The following is a 19872-nucleotide window of genomic DNA, read 5'->3' as shown; positions in this document are numbered from 1 at the left end:
CATGCAGAGCAGGAGATACAGCAGTGCTGAAAAGAGGACGGGAGCTGCTGCAGTCAGTTAATCTTTCATATTAGCAAGCTGGCGATTGGTTGCTAGGTGGTTCTAGCAACAATCACCTGCTGGTTAACTTGGAAAGTTAACTCCAGCAGCTCCCGCCCTCTTTTCCGCACTGCTGTGTCTCCCCATGTGTACAGAAGTGTTCTGCCTCCCGCTCTCCACGCTGTGTTAGCGACAGCTGTGGAGGCAAGCCAGCCCTGGGCGTCACCCCTCTGGTGGGTGTCATCTGGGTGTAAGCCACACCCCCCTAGCAATGCCACAGACTTTCTAGTATATTAAGCGCCTTGTCTAACCTTTAGTGGGGTTTTAGACAGGTTTTAAACACTGGTGTTTAGTCTTTGGCATGGCATTTCTTGAATATGGTTAATTCAGTGATAACCAGTCAGAGTCCCTCTTGTACTGGTCTGAGTACTGAACATCTCCAGCAAAGTGAATACTGATGGCTACAAGTTACAGCACTCAGTTAAAGCACTAAGGCTGTATTGTTTTAATGTTTCATGCTGGAAAATCTCTTCCATTCAAAAACACATTTAAATTACCTATTTTCTGCATGGTCTGATTTTAAGTATGCTTCATGGCCATGTCACAAGAATGACTTCATAGCAGCTACAGAGCTGTTCCCCTTTTGGTGCGGCAAAAAGTCACATCGATTTGTAGCTTTGTCACTGAGAGATTGACTTCTTTGCAGCCTTTGAAGCTAGCTAAACAAATTATCAACTTCAACGGCTAATCATATTACCCACAGAAGCATCTATTGATTATGCGACACCAGTAATTATTAGCTGTATAGACAAGTATTACAGCTGGCTAAAAATCACAAAGGAAAAGAAACAAAACATGTAGCTGATACAAAGTTTCTGGAGTGATATGGCCCTTTGAGTGACCCATGGTAGAACAAGAGTAACTACAACTGTGTTCTGGGCATTTGCTTATCTAACTCTTATATTAAAACCAGGGGCTCATTGTTTCCATCAAAAGACAAATTAATTGAGAATGGGAAGCATACAGTTCATTTTGCATAATAAACCATGACAGTTGTAACTGGTAATCGTAGAATGCAACAAAGCAGCAGCAGCAGCAATTACCTTAAGAAGCAAGAGAGTCAGGAGCTCAATTTGCTGATGGGATGATAATTCTTTCACATCTGCTGCTGTGAATGAGTTCAGATCACTCTCCTTGGCCTAGAAACACAGCAAATTGCATCTTATGTATGAAATTGTATTGTAGCAACAAGACAAATATGCAAAGTGTATGCCACTTACCTCAACCCATCTGTTGCTGAGTGCAATGCAAGCATTAGCCAGGGTCATATCATACCTAGGTAACAAAAAAAAAAAAAAAAAAAAAAAAAAAAAAAAAAAAAAAAGGTGGTCTGTCCAACTTAAAAAAACGAAACCATGTCAGCAAATGTAAAGTAATAAATTTCAGATACATTTAGGAATAAAGCTGGATCCTGGGATGATCATGCACCTCTAGCTTTTGAAGGGTTCAGTTTCATTGGTAGTTTCCAGCTTTGAAAAATGGAATAGTACACATGTATAACGCATCTTCATGCAGCAAGACAGACAAGTAAAAACCCCATGCTTTTCTGTGGGCCTGGTCATATCCATGTGCTGCAGTTTAAAGAAACTACAGTATAAGCCCAGTGACACCTTGGCATGTGCAGTACCACAGAATCTGCAACACAGTGTAAATCTGCCCTTGTTTACCAAGTCGATCCTAAAGACTGAATAATGAAACGATTGCCTGTTTGCTGTTGAGTGAATTTCTTAAATAGGCAATTTCAGTAAGACTGGAGGGACAGATATCTGCCAATCTTAAGCCTAGTACACAGGGGCCAAATGCTGGACGGCACTCGGCCAAAGTGTACTGCAGCTAGGACTTCTGTTGATGGGGCATAACTTCAAATAGGTCTGTAGATCAGGTCCCGATCAGCGCTCTCAGCAAATGTCCGAGTGCATTGCATGGAGGGTTCTGGCGGGGGCGTCCCCCTGTCAGTACACAATAGAACAGCAGGGGAGATCACTGTGCAAAAGTCAGATAGTTAGTACCGTGGTACCTCTGAAACGTTTAGGTTTTTTTCGTTTAACCCCGCGGGCTGAAAAAAAAAAAAAAAAAAAAAAAAAAAAAAACACCCAACCCCCACACACCCTGCTAGTGTGTACTGGCCTAAAGCTGGCCATACACGGTTAAGATTCATATTGTGCATACAGAATCTGGTCCAACTGCATAGAAACCAATCAGCAACTAGGTTTTATTGTGAAAGCTTAATTGAACAAGCCAAATCAGATGAGAGGGTTCACGCCCTGAGTTAGTCAACCTAATCCCTGGTCAACTAGATAGCGGGTCCCTGGCCTTAAACAAGCATGTAGCCAGTGAAGTCTAAACATTTGTAAATCCCAGGACTATGAACTTTTATTTGGACACTTTGTTAAAATATAAAAAAAAAAAAAAAAAAAAAAATTTGTTTTGTTATCTGTTTGCAAAGTTAAAATATTGTGACCTGATGACTGTGCTCCAATCAGTTAGCATTGTTGCCCAAGATTAAAGAACCCCCTCAACTTTGTTATGGGGAAAAGGAGAGAGGAAGGGGGAGAATTACAACACATCGAAGGACTGGTAAGCTGTAGTATATTACATTTTTGTTAATGGGTTTAGCTACTGCTACAAGGTGGCTGCTCTGCAAAGAAATCACTAAAAAATTATATTATAATATCATACACACACACACAGTTGTACCCACAAGTTTACATACCCTGGCAGAAGGTTTAAGATTTCTTGGACATATTTCAGAGCCTATGAACACCACAACATTTTCACTCATGATTAGCATTTTGCTGAAGCCATTTCTTAGCAAAATCAACTGTTTACTCTAGCCACTTGCTGACTGGTGCATGCCAATATACGTTGGCAGAATGGCATGGACAGGCAAATGGGCACACAGGTACGTCCCTTTAAATTTGCCGCTGTGCCATTGCATGCCACCTGCGGCGCGCATGCCGGCTGGGACCTCCGTGAGTCAGATTGTGGGTCCCGTGGACTCTATCGCCACGGGGATACCCACGGTTGTCTCACAGGGAGATGCTAATGTAAACAAGCATCTCCCTGTTTTGCTTAGTGACAGTGTCACTGATCTCTGCTCCCCGTCATCGGAGCAGAGATCAATGACGTGACACAGCCACCCCCCCACCCTTAACCCCTACACTGCCACCTAGTGGTTAACCCCTTCACTGCCATTTACACCGGAATCAGTGCATTTGTATAACACTGATTGTTGTATAAATGACAATGGCCCCAAAAATGTCCGATGTGTCCGCCATGTCGTAGCCACAATAAAAAAAAAAAAAAAAAAAAAAAAAAAAAAAAAAAAAAAAACCGACGATCCTTTTGTAAATGTTATAACTTTTGCGCAAACCAATCAACGCTTATTGCGAATTTTTTTTTACCAAAAGAATACATATCAGCCTAAACTGAGGGGGAATTTTTTATTTTTTTTTTATAAAGCTTTTCTATATTTTTGGGGGATATATTTATTATATCAAAATTGAGCGTTTCAAAATTGTCGCTTTATTTACGCTATAAATGGACGCAGGGGTGATCAAATACCACCAAAAGAAAGCTTTTTTCCCCCGCACACAAATAGATGCCAGTTTTATTTGGGAGCCACGTCTACTCGCGACCATGCAATTGTCAGTTAAAGTGACGCATGCCGAATCGCAAAAAGCAGTCTGATCAAAAGTTTACATACCCCAGTTCTTAATACCGTGTATTGCCCCTTTTAACATCAAAGACAGCTTGAAGTCTTGTGTTTTGTGGATGAGGCTCTTTATCTTCTCAGATGGTAAAGCTGCCCATTCCTCCTGGCAAAAAGCCTCCGGTTCCTGTAAATTCTTGGGCTGTCTTGCATGAACTGCATGTTTGAGATCTCCCCAGAGTGGCCCAATGATATTGAGGTCAGGAGACTGAGATGGCCTCTCCAGAACCTTCACTTTATTCTGCTGTAGCCAGTGACCTGTTGACTTGGCCTTGTGTTTTAGCTCATTGTCATGTTGGAATGTCCAAGTACGTCCCATGCACAGATGCGTGGCTGATGAATGCAAATATTTCAATTCAATATTTTTTGATAACATCTTGCAGTCAATTTTGACCAAATGTCCTGTGCCTTTGTAGCTCTCACATCCCCAAAACATCAGCAATCTACTTCCGTGTTTCACAGTAGGAATGGTGTACCCTTCATCATAGGCCTTGTTGACTCCTCTCTCAAAATGTAGCGTTTATGGTTGTGGTCCAAATGACCAGGTACCAAAAAGGTTTGAGGCTAGTCTCTGCCGTTTGGCATCTTGTAAGTGGGATACTTTGTGCCACTTGCATAGTGACCATGCAGCCCAGCTTTCTTCAAGTGACTCTTTTGTGCATCTTGAAACAGCCACACCACATGTTTTTAGAGAGTCCTGCATTTCACCTGAAGTTGTATGTTTTTTTTCTTTGCATCCCAAACAATTTTCCTGGCAGTTGTGGCTGAAATTTTAGTTGGTCTACCAGACAGTGGTTTGGTTTCAACAGAACCCCTCATTTTTTTCACTTCTTGACTGGCATTCTCAACTCCTTGGATATCTTTACATCACTTTGTTTTATACAGTTTAACTATCTTTTCCCGCAGATCCTTTGATAATTATTTTGCTCTCCCCAGGATTTAGAATCCAGAAACAAGTGCAGCACTGGATGAAAGATGCAGGGGGATGTCAGGAGTCCAGAAACTCATTGCACTTTTACACACACATTAATTACAAGCAAACAGATCGCGGGTGAGGATGTTACCTTTAATAGCCAAACACCTTTGTGTCAACTTGTGTGCATGTTATCAGGCCAAAATAACCAGGGTATGTAAACTTATGAGATAGAGAGTGAATATATATATATATATATATATATATATATATATATATATATATATATATATATATATATATATATATATATATATATATATATATATATATATATATATATATATATATATATCACTCTCTATTTTTTTTTTTTATTAATTAGCGATTCTGCATCTTCTGGTAGGGGGGGGGGGGTCACACGACTGCCCGGCTGTGCTGCAATTTGTCACAGCACATGCTGATCACCAGGTCCCAGCCAGTGATTGATCGCCACCGATCGGCTCTGATTCACAGAACACAGCTCTGAGTGTAAATAGCACAGAGCCATGTTCAGCAACAGGGGATGTAGCAGTTTTCTGCAATTTCTGCTAAGCAGGGAATGAAAACCACTAGATGCACAGTAAAAGCAGCACACAATACATGCATAAACACTTGTTAGACAAAATTTAACCCCTTGATCACCCTGTTAACCTCTTCCTGCCCAGTGTCATTAGTATGAGCCATAATTATTTTTGGTTTGATCAAATTTTACATTAAGCGGAAAGGCGTGGCTATGGGGGCAAAATTTGCCCCCAGCCTCGCCAATCTGTTTATGGCTAAAAGGGAGGAGGATGTCTATTCAGAGGGAGGGCCCTCACTGGTCATTTGGGCCAGGTATATAGACGACATCCTCCTCCGGTGGAGTGGCAGTTCCGAATCATTAGTGAGTTTTTCATCCCTGAATTCTAATGATTGAGGCATTGTCTTGACGTACGAATTAAGTTCTGTAGGTGTCCACTTTTTGGACTTAGAGATTAAGATAGATTCAGGTAAATGGGAATTCCAAAACGTTTTTTTTTTTTAAACCTACGGACAGAAATGGCTTTATTCCCATTGATGGCTGCCACCATCAATCGTGGCTTAAAGCTGTCCCTAAAAGCCAATTTCTACGACTCCATAGGAACTGCACAAACATTGTGGATTTTAAAAAGACAAGCCCTGGTCTTGAGAGATACATTTCTTGACAAAGGGTATGACCCTATGATGGTGCAGTTGCAATATCAGGAAGTTGTTGAGATGGACGATCAAAAAAGGGAATTCCTGTCTACCTAGGGAACATGATAATTCCTATAATTGGTCAGTTATGACTTCCTATTCAGTCCAACATAGGGATATACAAGCGATCCTGAACATTGGAACATACTTGAGACCGATAAGGTTTTGTGTCCGTTGTTACCAGATCGAGCAAAAAAAATTAATAAAATAAAAAGAAACCACATTTAAGGGTGTTCCCTCACTTCAGAGCAAAATTGCTCAGAACATAATCAATCCACCTGTTCGTCCTGTCTTTTTACATAATATGAAGGGGTATCACCCAATCACCCATGTAAGATGTGGTGTTTGTAATCATAACATTAATGGAAAAAAAAAAAAAACACTTCAGTTTAGTTCTATACTTACTAAGCATACTTATGATATAAAGGGATTCCATACATGCGCTTCTAGATATGTAGTTTACTTAAACACATGTCCATGTGGTAAACAGTATATCGGATGCACTACCCGTACTCTTAATTTTAGCCAAGTGTTCTCCAACTCTGAGTGTGGGGACACTAAACACAGTCCCACAGCATTATAGGGAATGCCACAACCGTAACCCTTTGGGTACAAGTTTTCTGGTGATTGATAGCCATGTACCACCGTGGAGGGGGTGGAGCCATGACTAGGATCTATGAACTCCAATCATATCAGCCATGGGGTATCAATGTTGAATGGGACATACGCCTTTTTGAATAAAGCTTAAACTAATTTTGGGCTGTCCCATTAAAATTAGAGTATATAATATACATACACATCCTGTAATAGGGCTAGCTCCTATATGTACATAAAATATATATAAAAAAAAAAAAAAAAAAAAAAAAAAAAGGGCTATTTGTCGTACTCAATATGCATTCCACTTGTTCTGTGATGCATTGTCCTTCTGTGACATGGTTGTAGACCGATATTCGGCTGTTTGCAGGCCCAGTTGTGGAATTTATGCTAATGGCGCGTCACCGCTGTTTTTCCAGTGGTGCACCCTTCCTGGTATTAGTTATATTCAGGATATTTGCGCTCCGAGTATGACGCTGGAATGATGTGCGTTCCAGCAGCCATTTTTCTGTAGCTGGTCTACAGAGGTCAAGAGGTTTTTACAATCGGGTGCCATTTTGTCGTGGTTTGGTGCAGTTAATGTTTTATGCAGACAGCGCTGTGATCCTGTAGCCACAAACGATAAGACACTGGGGCTGGCAAGTTGTTTTGACATGCCCTTAGTGTCTGTTATACTTAGGAGGAGCAAGCAATTGTGAATTTTCTCAGTCGAATATTTCAACGGAGAGAATACATACTCTCACATTGAGGCTTGATTCATTATCAGAAAAAGGCTTGAGACACAAGGTCACGGGCGCTATTTTTTGAAAGCTGGAAGTATTCTGATTCATGCATTAGATGGAATAGGAGCTGGCCCTAATTGGGGGGATAACCTCATCTATACAAATGCAGTGGCCACAGTGAGTCAGCACCCCCAGAAGATGCCTGTTTAGGAGGAAACACGTCGGGAAGAGCCTTCGCTGATGCCACTGCGTTGCCAGCAATTTTATTGTCATCCATCATGTGAGTGACCATTTTTATACTTTCAATAAATTGTTTTCTACTCCAATGGCATCACACTATGGGCCCCATCTTTTCTCCTTTTACCTATGTTGAGATGAACAACATGTCAGTTCACTGTATGGTCGACATCCACATGCCTGTGTAAAGACAGATCCCTGCCAGTCAATACATGGCAGCAGCCTGAGCTGTTGTCTATCCCCCAAGGTGTGTGTACACCTACAAGCCTGTCAGACTCAGTATAAGACTAGTTGAGTCAACGGTATCCGCCAAGCCTCTTTCCGTATGGTGGTGGATGCCTGAAGACAATTCACTTCATCTAATTTTGAGCACTTATGGACTTTGTCGCCGATTTGTTATTATTTGCTTCACAATTTGTGTATCACTATTAGTTTGTGTATTTGAGTTATACCAATCCTTTGTTATATATATTTTGGTTCACATTATTGCATTTCGCAGCACGCACTGCTTTTATTTTGGCAATATTTGTATATACTATATTATTTGGATAATATCACTTATTTGATGGTTAAACCCATCACTTCAGCGCTGCATACCATGCATTTTTTACAGTGTCATTAGTACGACAGTGCATTTTTAGCACTGATCACTGTAACAACATCACGGGTGATGGCAGTTAGTCCCCACAAAGTGTTAAGCCCCACACTAAGATATTCTGCTGATTTTTGTCTTCAGATTTACCAAAACCATATAATATGGAGGTTAAACCTTAGGAGTTTTAATTTGTATGCAGTCAGGCAGGCCCCTCTACTACATGGTTTTGGTAAATCTGAAGACAAAAAAAAATAAAAAAAAATAAAATAAAAACCCCACAGCAGAAAATCTGATAGGGTGTATGAGGCTTTAGCTTGGCTGCCGCAATATAGCAGCCTGATTATAAGTTGCTGATCACAAATTAAATATACCCCCCCCCCCCCCCTAAAACCATGTAGCAGAATACATTTTGGCCTAAATAAAGAGATTTGCTTTTTTTTAATTTATGAGATATATGTTTTATAGCAGAAAATAATTTTTCAAAATTGGTCTTTTATACAGTATAAAAAAAAAAAAAAAAAAAAAAAAAAAAGACTTGGCCATGAAGGGAGTAAATATTCCATCAGGCAAGCAATTCATTTGAAATGACCTATAAAAACCAAGCAATGAGCCTAATTTCTACACTGAATAATTCTAAAATTTGATTGAACAGGAACAAACAGAAAAAGTATCACAAAAAGAACACTGCCTCTAGGTAAAAAAAAAAAAAAAAAAGACCGATTTATATTGCAGACGTCCAGGATATGGCTTAAAGTAGTGTTTTTATTTTATTTTTAATTTAATTTTTTTTTTTTTTTTTTTTAACCGAATGGGGAATTTATATGCAAATACCACACTGCAACCACAAGCCAAGCAATTGGCTTGTCTTGCAGAATGGTCCCATTCACTTGAATGGGTTATGTTTGGTGGCAGTACTGCCAGACAAACACCATAGGAGGTATAACTGTTGCTGACACACGTTTACAACCCTTAGCAGCTGCAAGCTATCTTTTAGATGAGGGGTAAAATGTGACTCTACTGCCAGTGTGTACGTGGCCTTAAGTGCCAAGCTGGCCATACAGGTTTTAGACTTCTCACTCAGGCCTGAAGGACTGGATTCCCACATCCTCACTAAAACAGTATGGATGGACAGATCTGTAATCTGAGGCTGAACAGTACTCCCTCCGATTAGAATGCAGGTGCGCTGTAGCTTAGAATGCGCCTGCCTGGCTTCTTTAAAAAAAAAAAAAAAAGTGCATTGAAAAATCTGTTTGTCGAGTAAGGTAGTGCCAACAGGGTGACTCAGATGGAATTTGAGCAAAAATAATTGGAAGTTCTATACTATATATGTGTATGGTCTGCTTAGACCATGCGCCTCAAAACTTCCTTTAGGGGTACACTTCACTGCTTGAGAAAACTCAGCATACATCTTTCTCTCTCCATCCATCTGCCACTTACCTTAGTGTTTACAGTGTGCTAGCTTGAAAAGCTCACTGCGGTTTTCTAGTTTCCCTCACACATGATTGGGTAGTCAAGGTGACACAAGTTTACTTGCATGGATTGTAAACTAAATGGATTGTTTAACTTCTTAAGGACCGCCTCCTGCACATATACGTCGGCAGAATAGCATGGCTGGGCACAATCGTGTACCTTTAAGTGCCCAGCCATGGGTTGGGAGCGTGTTGCCGGCAGTGCGCTCCCTACCCGGTCCTGAGCTCCCTGACCGCGGGACCAGTGGACCCGATCGCCGCTGGTGTCCCGCAATCGGTCACAGAGCTGAAGAACGAGAGGTCTGTGTAAACAAACCTCTCCCCGTGCTTCCTACTGTGGCTGGCACCGATCGTCTGTTCCCTGTTATAGGGAAAGGATCAGTGACATCACATGCCAGGCCAAAAAAAAAAAAAAAGCCGATCGCCGCTATTACTAGTAAAAAAATAAAATAAAAATGCTACAAGACTATCCCGCTATAACTTTTGCGCAAAACCAATTGCTAATTGCGATTTTTACCAAAAATATGTAGAAGAATACGTATTGGCCTAAACTGAGGGGAAAATTTTATAGCAAAAAAATAAAATAAAAATTATTGAATTTTCCAAAATTGTCACTCTTTGTTTATAGTGCAAAAAATAAAAACCGCAGAGGTGATCAAATACCACCAAAAGAAAGCTCCATTTGTGAGAAAAAAAAAAATAAAAAAAATAAAAGAAAAGAAGGACACCAATTTTGTTTGGGAGCCACGTCGCATGACCACGCAATTGTCAGTTAAAGCGATGCAGTGCCGAATCGCAAAAAGGGGCCTGGTTCTTTGGCTGCAAATTGGTCCAGGGCTTAAGTAGGTCCTCATATTACATTTATTGCAATGTGTATGGTGAACCCAAGTCCTAACAGATATGCCAGGCTACAATTTTAACTGGACACTGAAAAGCTACACTATCTAGGATTAAGGCCATTTGCTGGCTACACATCTCATTTATACAGGTTTTGGGGAAAAGTTTTTTAAATTTCTACTTATGCCATGCGTGGCTCATTGAAGTCTCAGGAATACAACTTAAGCAGATTATGTAACTGGAGGGGAATGGAATTTACATAACACCTCACCTCCATTTTTATTTTATTTTTAATTCTATTTTTAAATTTTATTTTTAATTCACATTAGGTTTTGTTGAGAATCTTACGTTGGTTGCACTGGTGGCAAGCCTGGTGTATGCATCCATCCATTCCAATCGACTTTGTCAAGAAGGTCCACCTACATGAAGAGCAGTAAATAACAGCAAGTTAGATCAAAAAAAAAAATATATATTATATAAATATATACACACACACATACACGGTTACTGTAAATTAAAGTGAATATTGTGTCACCTGGTCTTTGAAATATGAATACAAGAAGTTCTTCCATTCATCTGTAGTTACACTCTTGTAAGCATGCACCTGTAAGTAGGTTTTCAGAAAACCCAGGAACACATCTGGAAAACAAACAGTAATTCTTCATGATGTGCCATCTATAGTACAGCGCTTCACTCTTTCCACAAACAATTCCCCAGATTAACAACGTGAAAAGTTTTGAAATCTTTACAAAATTTTTATTTTATTTTTTTTTTGTTAATACAACAAAACAAACAAAAAAAACACATCTACATAATCATTCACAGCATTTGCTCATTACTTTGCTGAAGCACATTTGGCACCAAATACAGCCTCAAGTCTTTAATATGATGCTACAAGCTTGGCACACCTATTTTTGGCCAGTTTCTCCTATTCTTCTCTGCAAGACCTCTCAAGCTCTATCAGATTGGATGGGGAGCTTCAGTGCACAGCCATTTTAGTCCGGTTCAAGTCTAGACCACTCAAGGACATTTACAGTCTTGTCTCGTAGCCACTCCTGTGTTATCTTGGCTGTGTGCTTGGGGGTCATTGTCCTGTTGGAAGATGCACCTTTACCCCAGTCTGAGGTAGAGAGCGCTCTGGGGCAGCTTTTCATCAAGGATGTCTCTGTACATTGCTGCATTCATCTTTCCCTCAATCCTGACTATTCTCCCAGTGCCTGCCGCTGAAAAACATCCCCACAGCATGATGCTGCCACCATGCTTCACTGTAGGGATGTTATTGGCCAGGTGATGAGCGATGCCTGGTTTCCTCCAGACATGACACTTGCCATTCAGACCAAAAAAGTTCAGTCTTTGTTTCATCGGACCAGAGAATTGTTTCTCATGGTCTGAGTCCTTCAGGTGCCTTTTGGTAAACTATAGATGGGCTGTCATCTGCCTTTTAGCGAAGAATGGCTTCCATCTGGCCACTACCATACAGACCCGATGGGTGGGAGTGTTGCAGAGATGGTTGTTCTTCTGGAAGGTTCTCCCCTCTCCACAGAGAAATGCTGGGGCTCTTGGTCACCTCCCCGACTAAGGCCCATCTCCCCCGATTCCTATTTTCCTAGAGCGGGCCACCCAGCCAGAGACCTGGTGATTCCATACTGCTTCCATTTACGGATAATGGAGGCCACTGTGCATATTGGGACTTAATGCTGCAGAACTATTTCTGTACCCTTCCCCAGATCTGTGCCTTGATGCAATCCTGTCAGAGGTCTACAGACAATTCCTTGGACTTCATGGCTTGGTTTGTGCCCTGGCATGCACTGTTAACTGTCGGGCCCTTCTATAAACAGCTGTGTGCCTTTCCAAATCATCTCCAATTAACTGAGGTTACCACAGGTGGACGCTAGTCATGTTGTAGAAACATTTCAAGGAGATCAGTGGAAACAGGAGGCACCAGAGCTCAATTTGAGTGTCATGGAAAAGGCTGTGAATACTTATGTACAGGGGACTTTTTCCATTTATTTTTAATACATTTGCAAAGATTTCAAAACAAACCTCTTTTACGTGGTCATTATGGGGTGTTTGTAGAAAGAAAAATTTAATCCATTCTGGAATAAGGCTGTAACATAACAAAATGTGGAAAAAGTGAAGCGCTGTGAATATTTTCCAGATGCACTGTATAGTGATATTACTCGACAATGCCATACAGAATTTTCAACATTTCATCTCCAGCCATGGCTGAAGCTTTCTCATCATTCTGCACTGTGCCACCTCACTGCTTCCAGGTGGCTGCAGCAAGACAGATCAGTGGTGTGAATAAAAAAAAACAACATGGATGAGCAAGTTTGGGGGTGGAGGAACTTGACCGACCTCAACCCAATAGAACACCTTTGGGATGAATAAGTGAAGACCGAGCCAGGCCTTCTCTCAAACATCAGTGCCTGACCTCACAAATGCTCTTCTGGAGGAAGTCAAACATTTCCATAGACACATTCCTAAACCTTGTGGACAACCTTCCCAGAAAAGCCGAAGCCGTTAAAGCTACAAAGGGTGGGTCAACTCAATATTGAACCCTACGGACTAAGACTGGGATGCCATTAAAGTTCATGTGAAAGCAGGTGTCAATACTTTTGACAATATAGTGTATATGCACCTACAGGAGCATACATCACATGATCAAGACCTACTAGTGCGGAGCTCAGGTCTGCGCACGCTCAAAACCAATAAAAAAAAAAAAAAAAAAAAAAGAAGAAGGAGCTGCCTGTAGCAGAGTGGGGATTACTACCAGCAAGGACTGCCCCTAGGCAGCGCTGTGCTTTTTTTCCTGCCTAGTCCTACTCCTGAAGGTGGTGATATAACCCCAAGGTCAAGAATGGAAGTGCTGTGTCTGTCAATGAACGAAAGGGAAAAGGGTGTTAGTATGCATGTAAAAAACATGAAGAGGTGGGGGAGGGGGGAACAGGCTGTAGTCTAAAGAACGGTAATGATAAAATTGGTGCAGTGTTCCCCTGAATTGGTATACAAGGGATTTCAATATTAATTTTATATTTAGGTTTCAGTCTTTAGTTTCATCTATATTTATTATGATACTTTCCATCAGTATCAGGCTAAACTAAAACCCAAACCAACACACCACAAAGGGCCCCAGACAACAAGGTTTACCACCCAGCTCCATGACTGCTACAAACCCCCCCCCCCCCCAAAACGCACACACACACACACACAAATACAAACCTGGTCCTCCCAAAAGCTGTTCAAGATAGAATAGGAAAGCAAATCCCTTTTCATAAGGGACAGAGGAAAAGGCTGCATCCACATCCACCTCATGCAGATTGGGGACAAGATTTGTAAGAGGATTGCTGGCCCCAAAGGTGTTAATCTATTACCAACAAATAAAGAGCATGAAACGATTACTGAAACAATTGTGATTTTATGAAAGAAAAAACATGGCATTACAAAATGTGGAAAACAAGATTCATTGACTAGAATTGCTGTTATTTTATTACCAGAAGATGATTCTAAAGAGAATAAAAAATGCACACTAATGGCCTACATTTGGCAGCTTGGCATATTGTAAAAAGCATGAGGCTCAAAACAGAAATGGTCTTTATTTTTTTTTAAATTGATACATATGTGAACGTGCTCAGTCAAATGTAAGTATATTTGTTAAAGTTTTACCAATCTCATGTTCCGTTTGAATCCATTTAGATTAACCCCTTCATGCCCACGGGTAAAACAAATCTTAATGCCCAAGCACAATTTTGCAACTTTGACATGTGTTAGTAAACCGTACATATCAACTGTTTTGTGCATTATATCTTGTACCCTTAGGCATGAAGGGGTTAAAATAAATGGATTCAAAAGGAACACTATATTGTATATGATAGAGACCCAAGTCTCTGTGCTGGGAGCGCACCACACAAAAAAAAAATAAAAAAAAAAAAAAAAAGGGAGATACACATATATGCAGCCAAGTCGAAAAGTGAAGTGCGTATGTGTGTTATGTTGGCAGGAAGGGGTTAAGATATAGTTGCAGCCATATTAGTGGCTTTACAATGCAATGCCAGCGTCTGATTCTTATCTAAGGTTTACCTAACATGAATTTTCAACTTGGCTTACTACAAAAAAATTTTTATATATATATATATATATATATATATATATATATATATATATATATATATATATATATATATATATATATATATATATATATATATATATATATATATATATATATATATATATATATATATATAGATATAGTGAAAATGGTGTGTAATCTGAATACAGAGACACACAAAAGAAATAAAAAAAACAGGATGACTAATGAATGGACACAGCTGTACTAAAATCACAGAGCACACCTTAGGTAATTTTTTCAACTTTCCAGCTATTAAATCCTCTGCCCTCGTTTTAAATTTAGATAGTAAAACTTTTTTTATACCAGTAAATATCCTTTACAGCCAACTACCTGTTTCTTCTCTGGAAAAAAGCCTAGGCATAGGACATCATGCACAGCTCTCTCACTTTCCTGAGAGAGGGGCGAGTCACAAGAGGGCCAATAAGAGCTGCAAAGCTGGAGATGTGCGTCTGTAAATCCAGGAAGTGAGCGGGCAAGCAGTTTCAGCTGCCCAGTTAAAGAGGAAGTAAACCCTGATGAGTTTACTTCCTCTTTCATTCCCTGCAAAGGCAAAGCATAATGGACTACTATGCATCGCATAGTAGTCCATTATGTGTCACTTACCTGACACAGGGGCCAGCGAAGTCACCGCTGTCCCCTGTAGTCCAGCGCATCCATCTTCTCGGTGGGTCTCGCAGCTCTGCCGCTGTCATTCGGCAAAGCCGCGATGACGTCACTCCCGCGCACGGGAGCCGACACGTGCGGCAGCTCCGTTGTTGAAGATGCCGCACTCAGTGTGCCTGCGCGCCGATGTCTACGGCGCATGTGCCGTAGACAGCGGTGCCTGTATTCCAAGAAATATCTCCTAAACCTATACGGTTTAGGAGATATTTGCCCGACCTACAGGTAAGCCTTAATCTAGGCTTACCTGTAGGTCAAAGTGTGTTGTAAGGGTTTACAGCCACTTTAAAATGGATGCAGTCTGACTCCATGGAGGGAGATTTCTGCAGGAGATTTGGCAAGTACAGAATTACAGTATATATAAAAAATATGCAAAGTGGTTGGAGGGAAGATTCAGGATGGCAAAAATGTTTATTACAAATAAGCGATCAGACTGCAGTTCTGCTTTAAGCTGGCCATAGATTGAGCAATCTTCTTTCCTACAACCACACACACAGCAGTTGTATTCTCCCGGCAGGGGAAGCCATCTCCACAACAAGAACCCATCGATTACTGCTAGGTGATAAAGTATCCACGTACTCACTCTGGTCTTTCAATTTTTATACTTTGGACTTTGTTCACTTCACCATTACACACTTTTACGACGTTATCACTACCATGTTGTATACCATTTAAAGGGGTTGTAAAGGTAAATGTTTTTTCACCTTAATGCATTCTATGCATTAAGGTGAAAAAACATCTCACATTGCCGGCTCCCCCAGCCCCCTCGTTTTACTTACCTCACCCCTCGAAAGTCCCGCGCTCGCTCCCGACTTCCTCTTCACCACTCTTCCTCTTCGCCTGGCCGCTGATTGGCTGGAGTGGATGGATTGAAGGCAGCGCAGCCATTGGGTCGCGCTGCTGTCAATCACATCCAATGACGCGGCGCACCGGATCACGGGAGCGCGCCCGCAGGTGCAGCCGCCGAGCTGCACAGTGGAGGCAAGTATAACAGGTTTGTTATTTTAAGAGAAAAAAAAAAAAAAAAAAATTACCTTTACAATCCCTTTAATTGTAACACTTAATATATATCATAATACATACACAGTCTAGCATCTTGTTAATAAAGCCATGCAAAGTACTAATTCATAGTCACAAAAAGATGCAAGTTTACCAACAGCAGGCCTGATAAAAAGTAGTTCTGTTCAGGAGACTATCATTTGCACTACATTATCAAAGAGGCAGGTAAAATGTGTTCAACTATACCGCATTTTGAAGTTCTTTCCAACCGCCCAAGGCTTTAAACTGCCGAAACTGTTCCCCATAGAGGAGTCCATCAATCCTCCGCTCTAGATAAACAGTGTGGCCCTCATTTAACCTGGAAATAAAGCAAATACCCGTTATTAGCCACAAAGATAAGTGGTAAAAGCCTGTGACCAAATGAACACTCGCATCAGAACAAAAAAAAAAAATAAATAAATAAATAAAAAAAAACACCCCATAAAAACCCACCATAGATAAATGAGGATTCTGTCTTCATCTTTTATTAAAGAGTCACCCATTTAGTCTAGGTTCACATCTCCATGTTTGGCGCATTTGCACGGCACAGCAGCCCATTTGCTGTACCTGCGGTTAAAATGTTGCCAACCCTATTCCCAAAACACAGCTGCAGGCTAGTTGCACAGAACGGATTTAAAATGCACTGCATTATCTGGTGTGTGGGGGGTGACATTCAGGCTGGGTTCACATCTTCACATGCGGCTCACAGCAGGGGTCCGATGCATCCCTGTTCACAGTTTCAGGGCCGATTTCAGCCTGAATTTAGACCAAAAGATGCACAGGACACCTGTTCAAATTCGCAAGAGAGCCAAAGCAGAGATATGTGAACCGGCTCCATAAAGAGCCAGTCAAAATCTCCTGCTATTGCGAATAGTATTAACCCAGCCTTAGAATTAATGGCAGCATTGCTCATCTGCTGAACAGTGTGCTTTGGCTCCAAATGCTTGAAACATGCAATATACACGTGCTCCTGCACCCACATGTGTGAACCTAGACTTAAAGTTGACCAGAATTGGTTGTTTGCACAAAGGCTGAGCTAAGACTCCATATTTAAAATTAGGAGCAGTAGAGAGGTGACTGACCAAAGTGTTACTAAACCCAGGACCCTGCATTCACTACATCTGGTCTCCCACAGTACACAGAACATGGACATGCAATAGTTTTAGTAAATATAAAATGCTAAATTCCTTTTCTCATTAGCAGTATATAGCAGTTATGCGACTTCCATCAGTGTCTAGTTAAAGCTTGTAGGATACGTTTTCATTCACACCCACGATTGTCCTTTGAGAATGCAGGACCCCTGACGCTCTGTCTGGACAGTGCAGATTGCATGTGATAGGCACAAGGCCACCCTCCCAAGAGAAAAAAAATACACACACACACACACACACACACACACACACACACACACACACACCTAGCAATACACACCAAAACTGAGCATGTGCAGATTGTCCCCAAGGCTCTGTTCTATAAGCAGATGAATTGAGGACAGAGGAAGAAGGGGAGGATCAGAGAATTAACCCCCTCAGGTTCCATATTGCGTATAACAAGCATGCATGTTTAGTAACATTTTAACTATTACACACACACACACACACACACACACACACACACACTCTATACTAATGAACAGATCCTTCCTGCTCACAATAGAGGTAGAAGCAGGTCATCTGACCTGCCTCACACAACTGACAAACCCTCTTCAAAAAATAAAAATAAAAAAAAAAAACATCTGACACCATTTGACCATAAATTTTACAGCAAATAAACCCAACACTAAAAGCGAGGGAACATGTTTTGTACAGATCATCTCAATAAAATATAAATTTCAACCCAAAAGCTAATGAAAACTTGGGAAGACATTTATGAGAACTGTTACACTGAACCCAAAGCCACGCCAACTGTTTGGGTGGCTATAATGGAATTCTTTTGTATAATGCCCCATGTACCCGTTTGCCAATAATGCCAACCTGTGGATCTATGGGACCTACAATGTAAAGACACAATTGCACAGCCTTCTTTCCCCATCTGAAAGCCCCGTCTGTATAAAAGCCAGCCTTTTAAAAAAGGAGGAGGATTAGTGAATAAAAGCATTGTACATACCAGAAGTTTTCCCAGGTTTTGTTTGTAACCAAGTTTCCTGTCCAGCTGTGTGAAATTTCATGTGCTATGACCTACAAAATTAGAAAAAAGGTGATCTAATAATATACTCTAGAACAGACATCTACTGGACACTGCTTCAAATCAACACGTGCTGAGAAATGTTCCTAGAAACAAAATGTTATACAGGAAAAGCATTTTATAAGGCCGACTCCATACAAAACCAGCCTGTACAGCAGTGCTCCCAAAACCAGTGCCTTGTGAACACATCAGACTCGCAGGTCTCTGCAATGTTGCTCAGGAGTAGCCTCAAAACGCAGTGACCGAATGCCTGCTCTAGTATAATCACCCGATAATACATACTGTACGTATTTGGCAGCTTATTACCAAGTGAAGGTTATCCAATTAAATGTATTGTAAAGACAAAGTGTAAAAGTAATAAATAATAATATAAATATTATATATACACACACACACTTTAAATCTAAGCTCCAGACAAACCACTTAATAGCACATATATGAGAGATGCTTTGCCTGCCAAAAGGATTTGTATTTGACAAATTAGTACTAAAAGTTTAGCTTTGCCCCACAATGCAACTGTCTAGCACAGAATGGAATCTGACTTCTCTGCTGCAGCTTCACTTTCACTTAAGCCTAGTACACACTACCATGTCGAAATGCTGTACTAATAATCCGATGTTAGTACAGTGATCCCCCTTGCTGTGCTATTGTGTTCTGACAGGGAGGACGGCCCACCTGCCAGAACACTCCGGTCAGTGCTCTCAGCACTTAATGGAAGCTGCTTCGTAGACCATTTTTGGACATGACCCTTCGACAGAAGCCAGCTGAAGGGCAGACTTCAGCTGGACCAGCTGCCATACACTAGCCAAATGTCGGACAGTTTCTATTAAACCAGCAGATATTGCCCGACATTCGGCCCGTGTGTACTAGGCTTTACAGGTACCCTCCTTAACCGCACTCTGACACGAGGGTGAAAAGCAGCATACCAATGAACATCTCTATCACTCTGCCGTTTCCAACAGTGTGCTTCTTGCACTACAGGACGCCCGATTGGTTCCTTGTGCCAATTCGCCCTCATTCTCTAAGATTTGCTGTACACACTGTAAAATAGACTGCACATGGCCAACACCGGGTGAAATTCAGGCATTACCAATCTTGCAAAAAAATTTAAAACACAATTATGTAATAACGCTTTGCCTTGTATACCATATATGCCCAAAAGTTCAGCTCTAGGTGTGTTAGTCATTAAACTGAACGTACAGCCTTTCTAAACTTGTACCTACAGGTAGGCCTATATTAAGGCTTGCCTGTATGTACACTGCATATCTCTTAAACTTGCACGGTTTAGGAAATATTTTCACTGCATACAGCCGGTGAAGTCATGTGCGTTCTGAATAGACTATCTTCAGAGCTCTGTGCCATGGGAGTGACGTCATTGCAGCTCAAAAAAATTTGATCACGAAGGGCGTCCCGTTTCCTCAGG

The 19872-nt window shown here is 41.0% G+C and overlaps 1 protein-coding gene across 1 annotated transcript in view; it reads right to left on the bottom strand.

Annotated features, from left to right (window-relative positions):
- The window catches only part of LTA4H (leukotriene A4 hydrolase), a 53843-nt gene that overhangs the window by 4050 nt on the left and 29921 nt on the right, over positions 1-19872 (bottom strand). The window contains exons 10-16 of the mRNA XM_077472077.1: positions 18372-18442; positions 16473-16584; positions 13658-13802; positions 10971-11074; positions 10784-10854; positions 1320-1374; positions 1143-1238 (exon numbers count right to left, since the gene is read on the bottom strand). Of these exons, the coding sequence (XP_077328203.1) occupies positions 1143-1238; positions 1320-1374; positions 10784-10854; positions 10971-11074; positions 13658-13802; positions 16473-16584; positions 18372-18442 (654 nt within the window). The remainder of the gene's footprint in view (positions 1-1142; positions 1239-1319; positions 1375-10783; positions 10855-10970; positions 11075-13657; positions 13803-16472; positions 16585-18371; positions 18443-19872) is intronic.

The sequence above is a fragment of the Lithobates pipiens genome, unplaced genomic scaffold (genome assembly GCF_037356315.1).
Source record: "Lithobates pipiens isolate NorthernLeopardFrog02 unplaced genomic scaffold, aLitPip1_a1.2 Scaffold_8, whole genome shotgun sequence".
NCBI classification, from domain to species: Eukaryota; Metazoa; Chordata; class Amphibia; order Anura; family Ranidae; genus Lithobates; species Lithobates pipiens.
The sequence above is the reverse complement of the archived record's forward strand: the minus strand, read 5'-3'. Positions and strand labels throughout refer to the sequence as shown.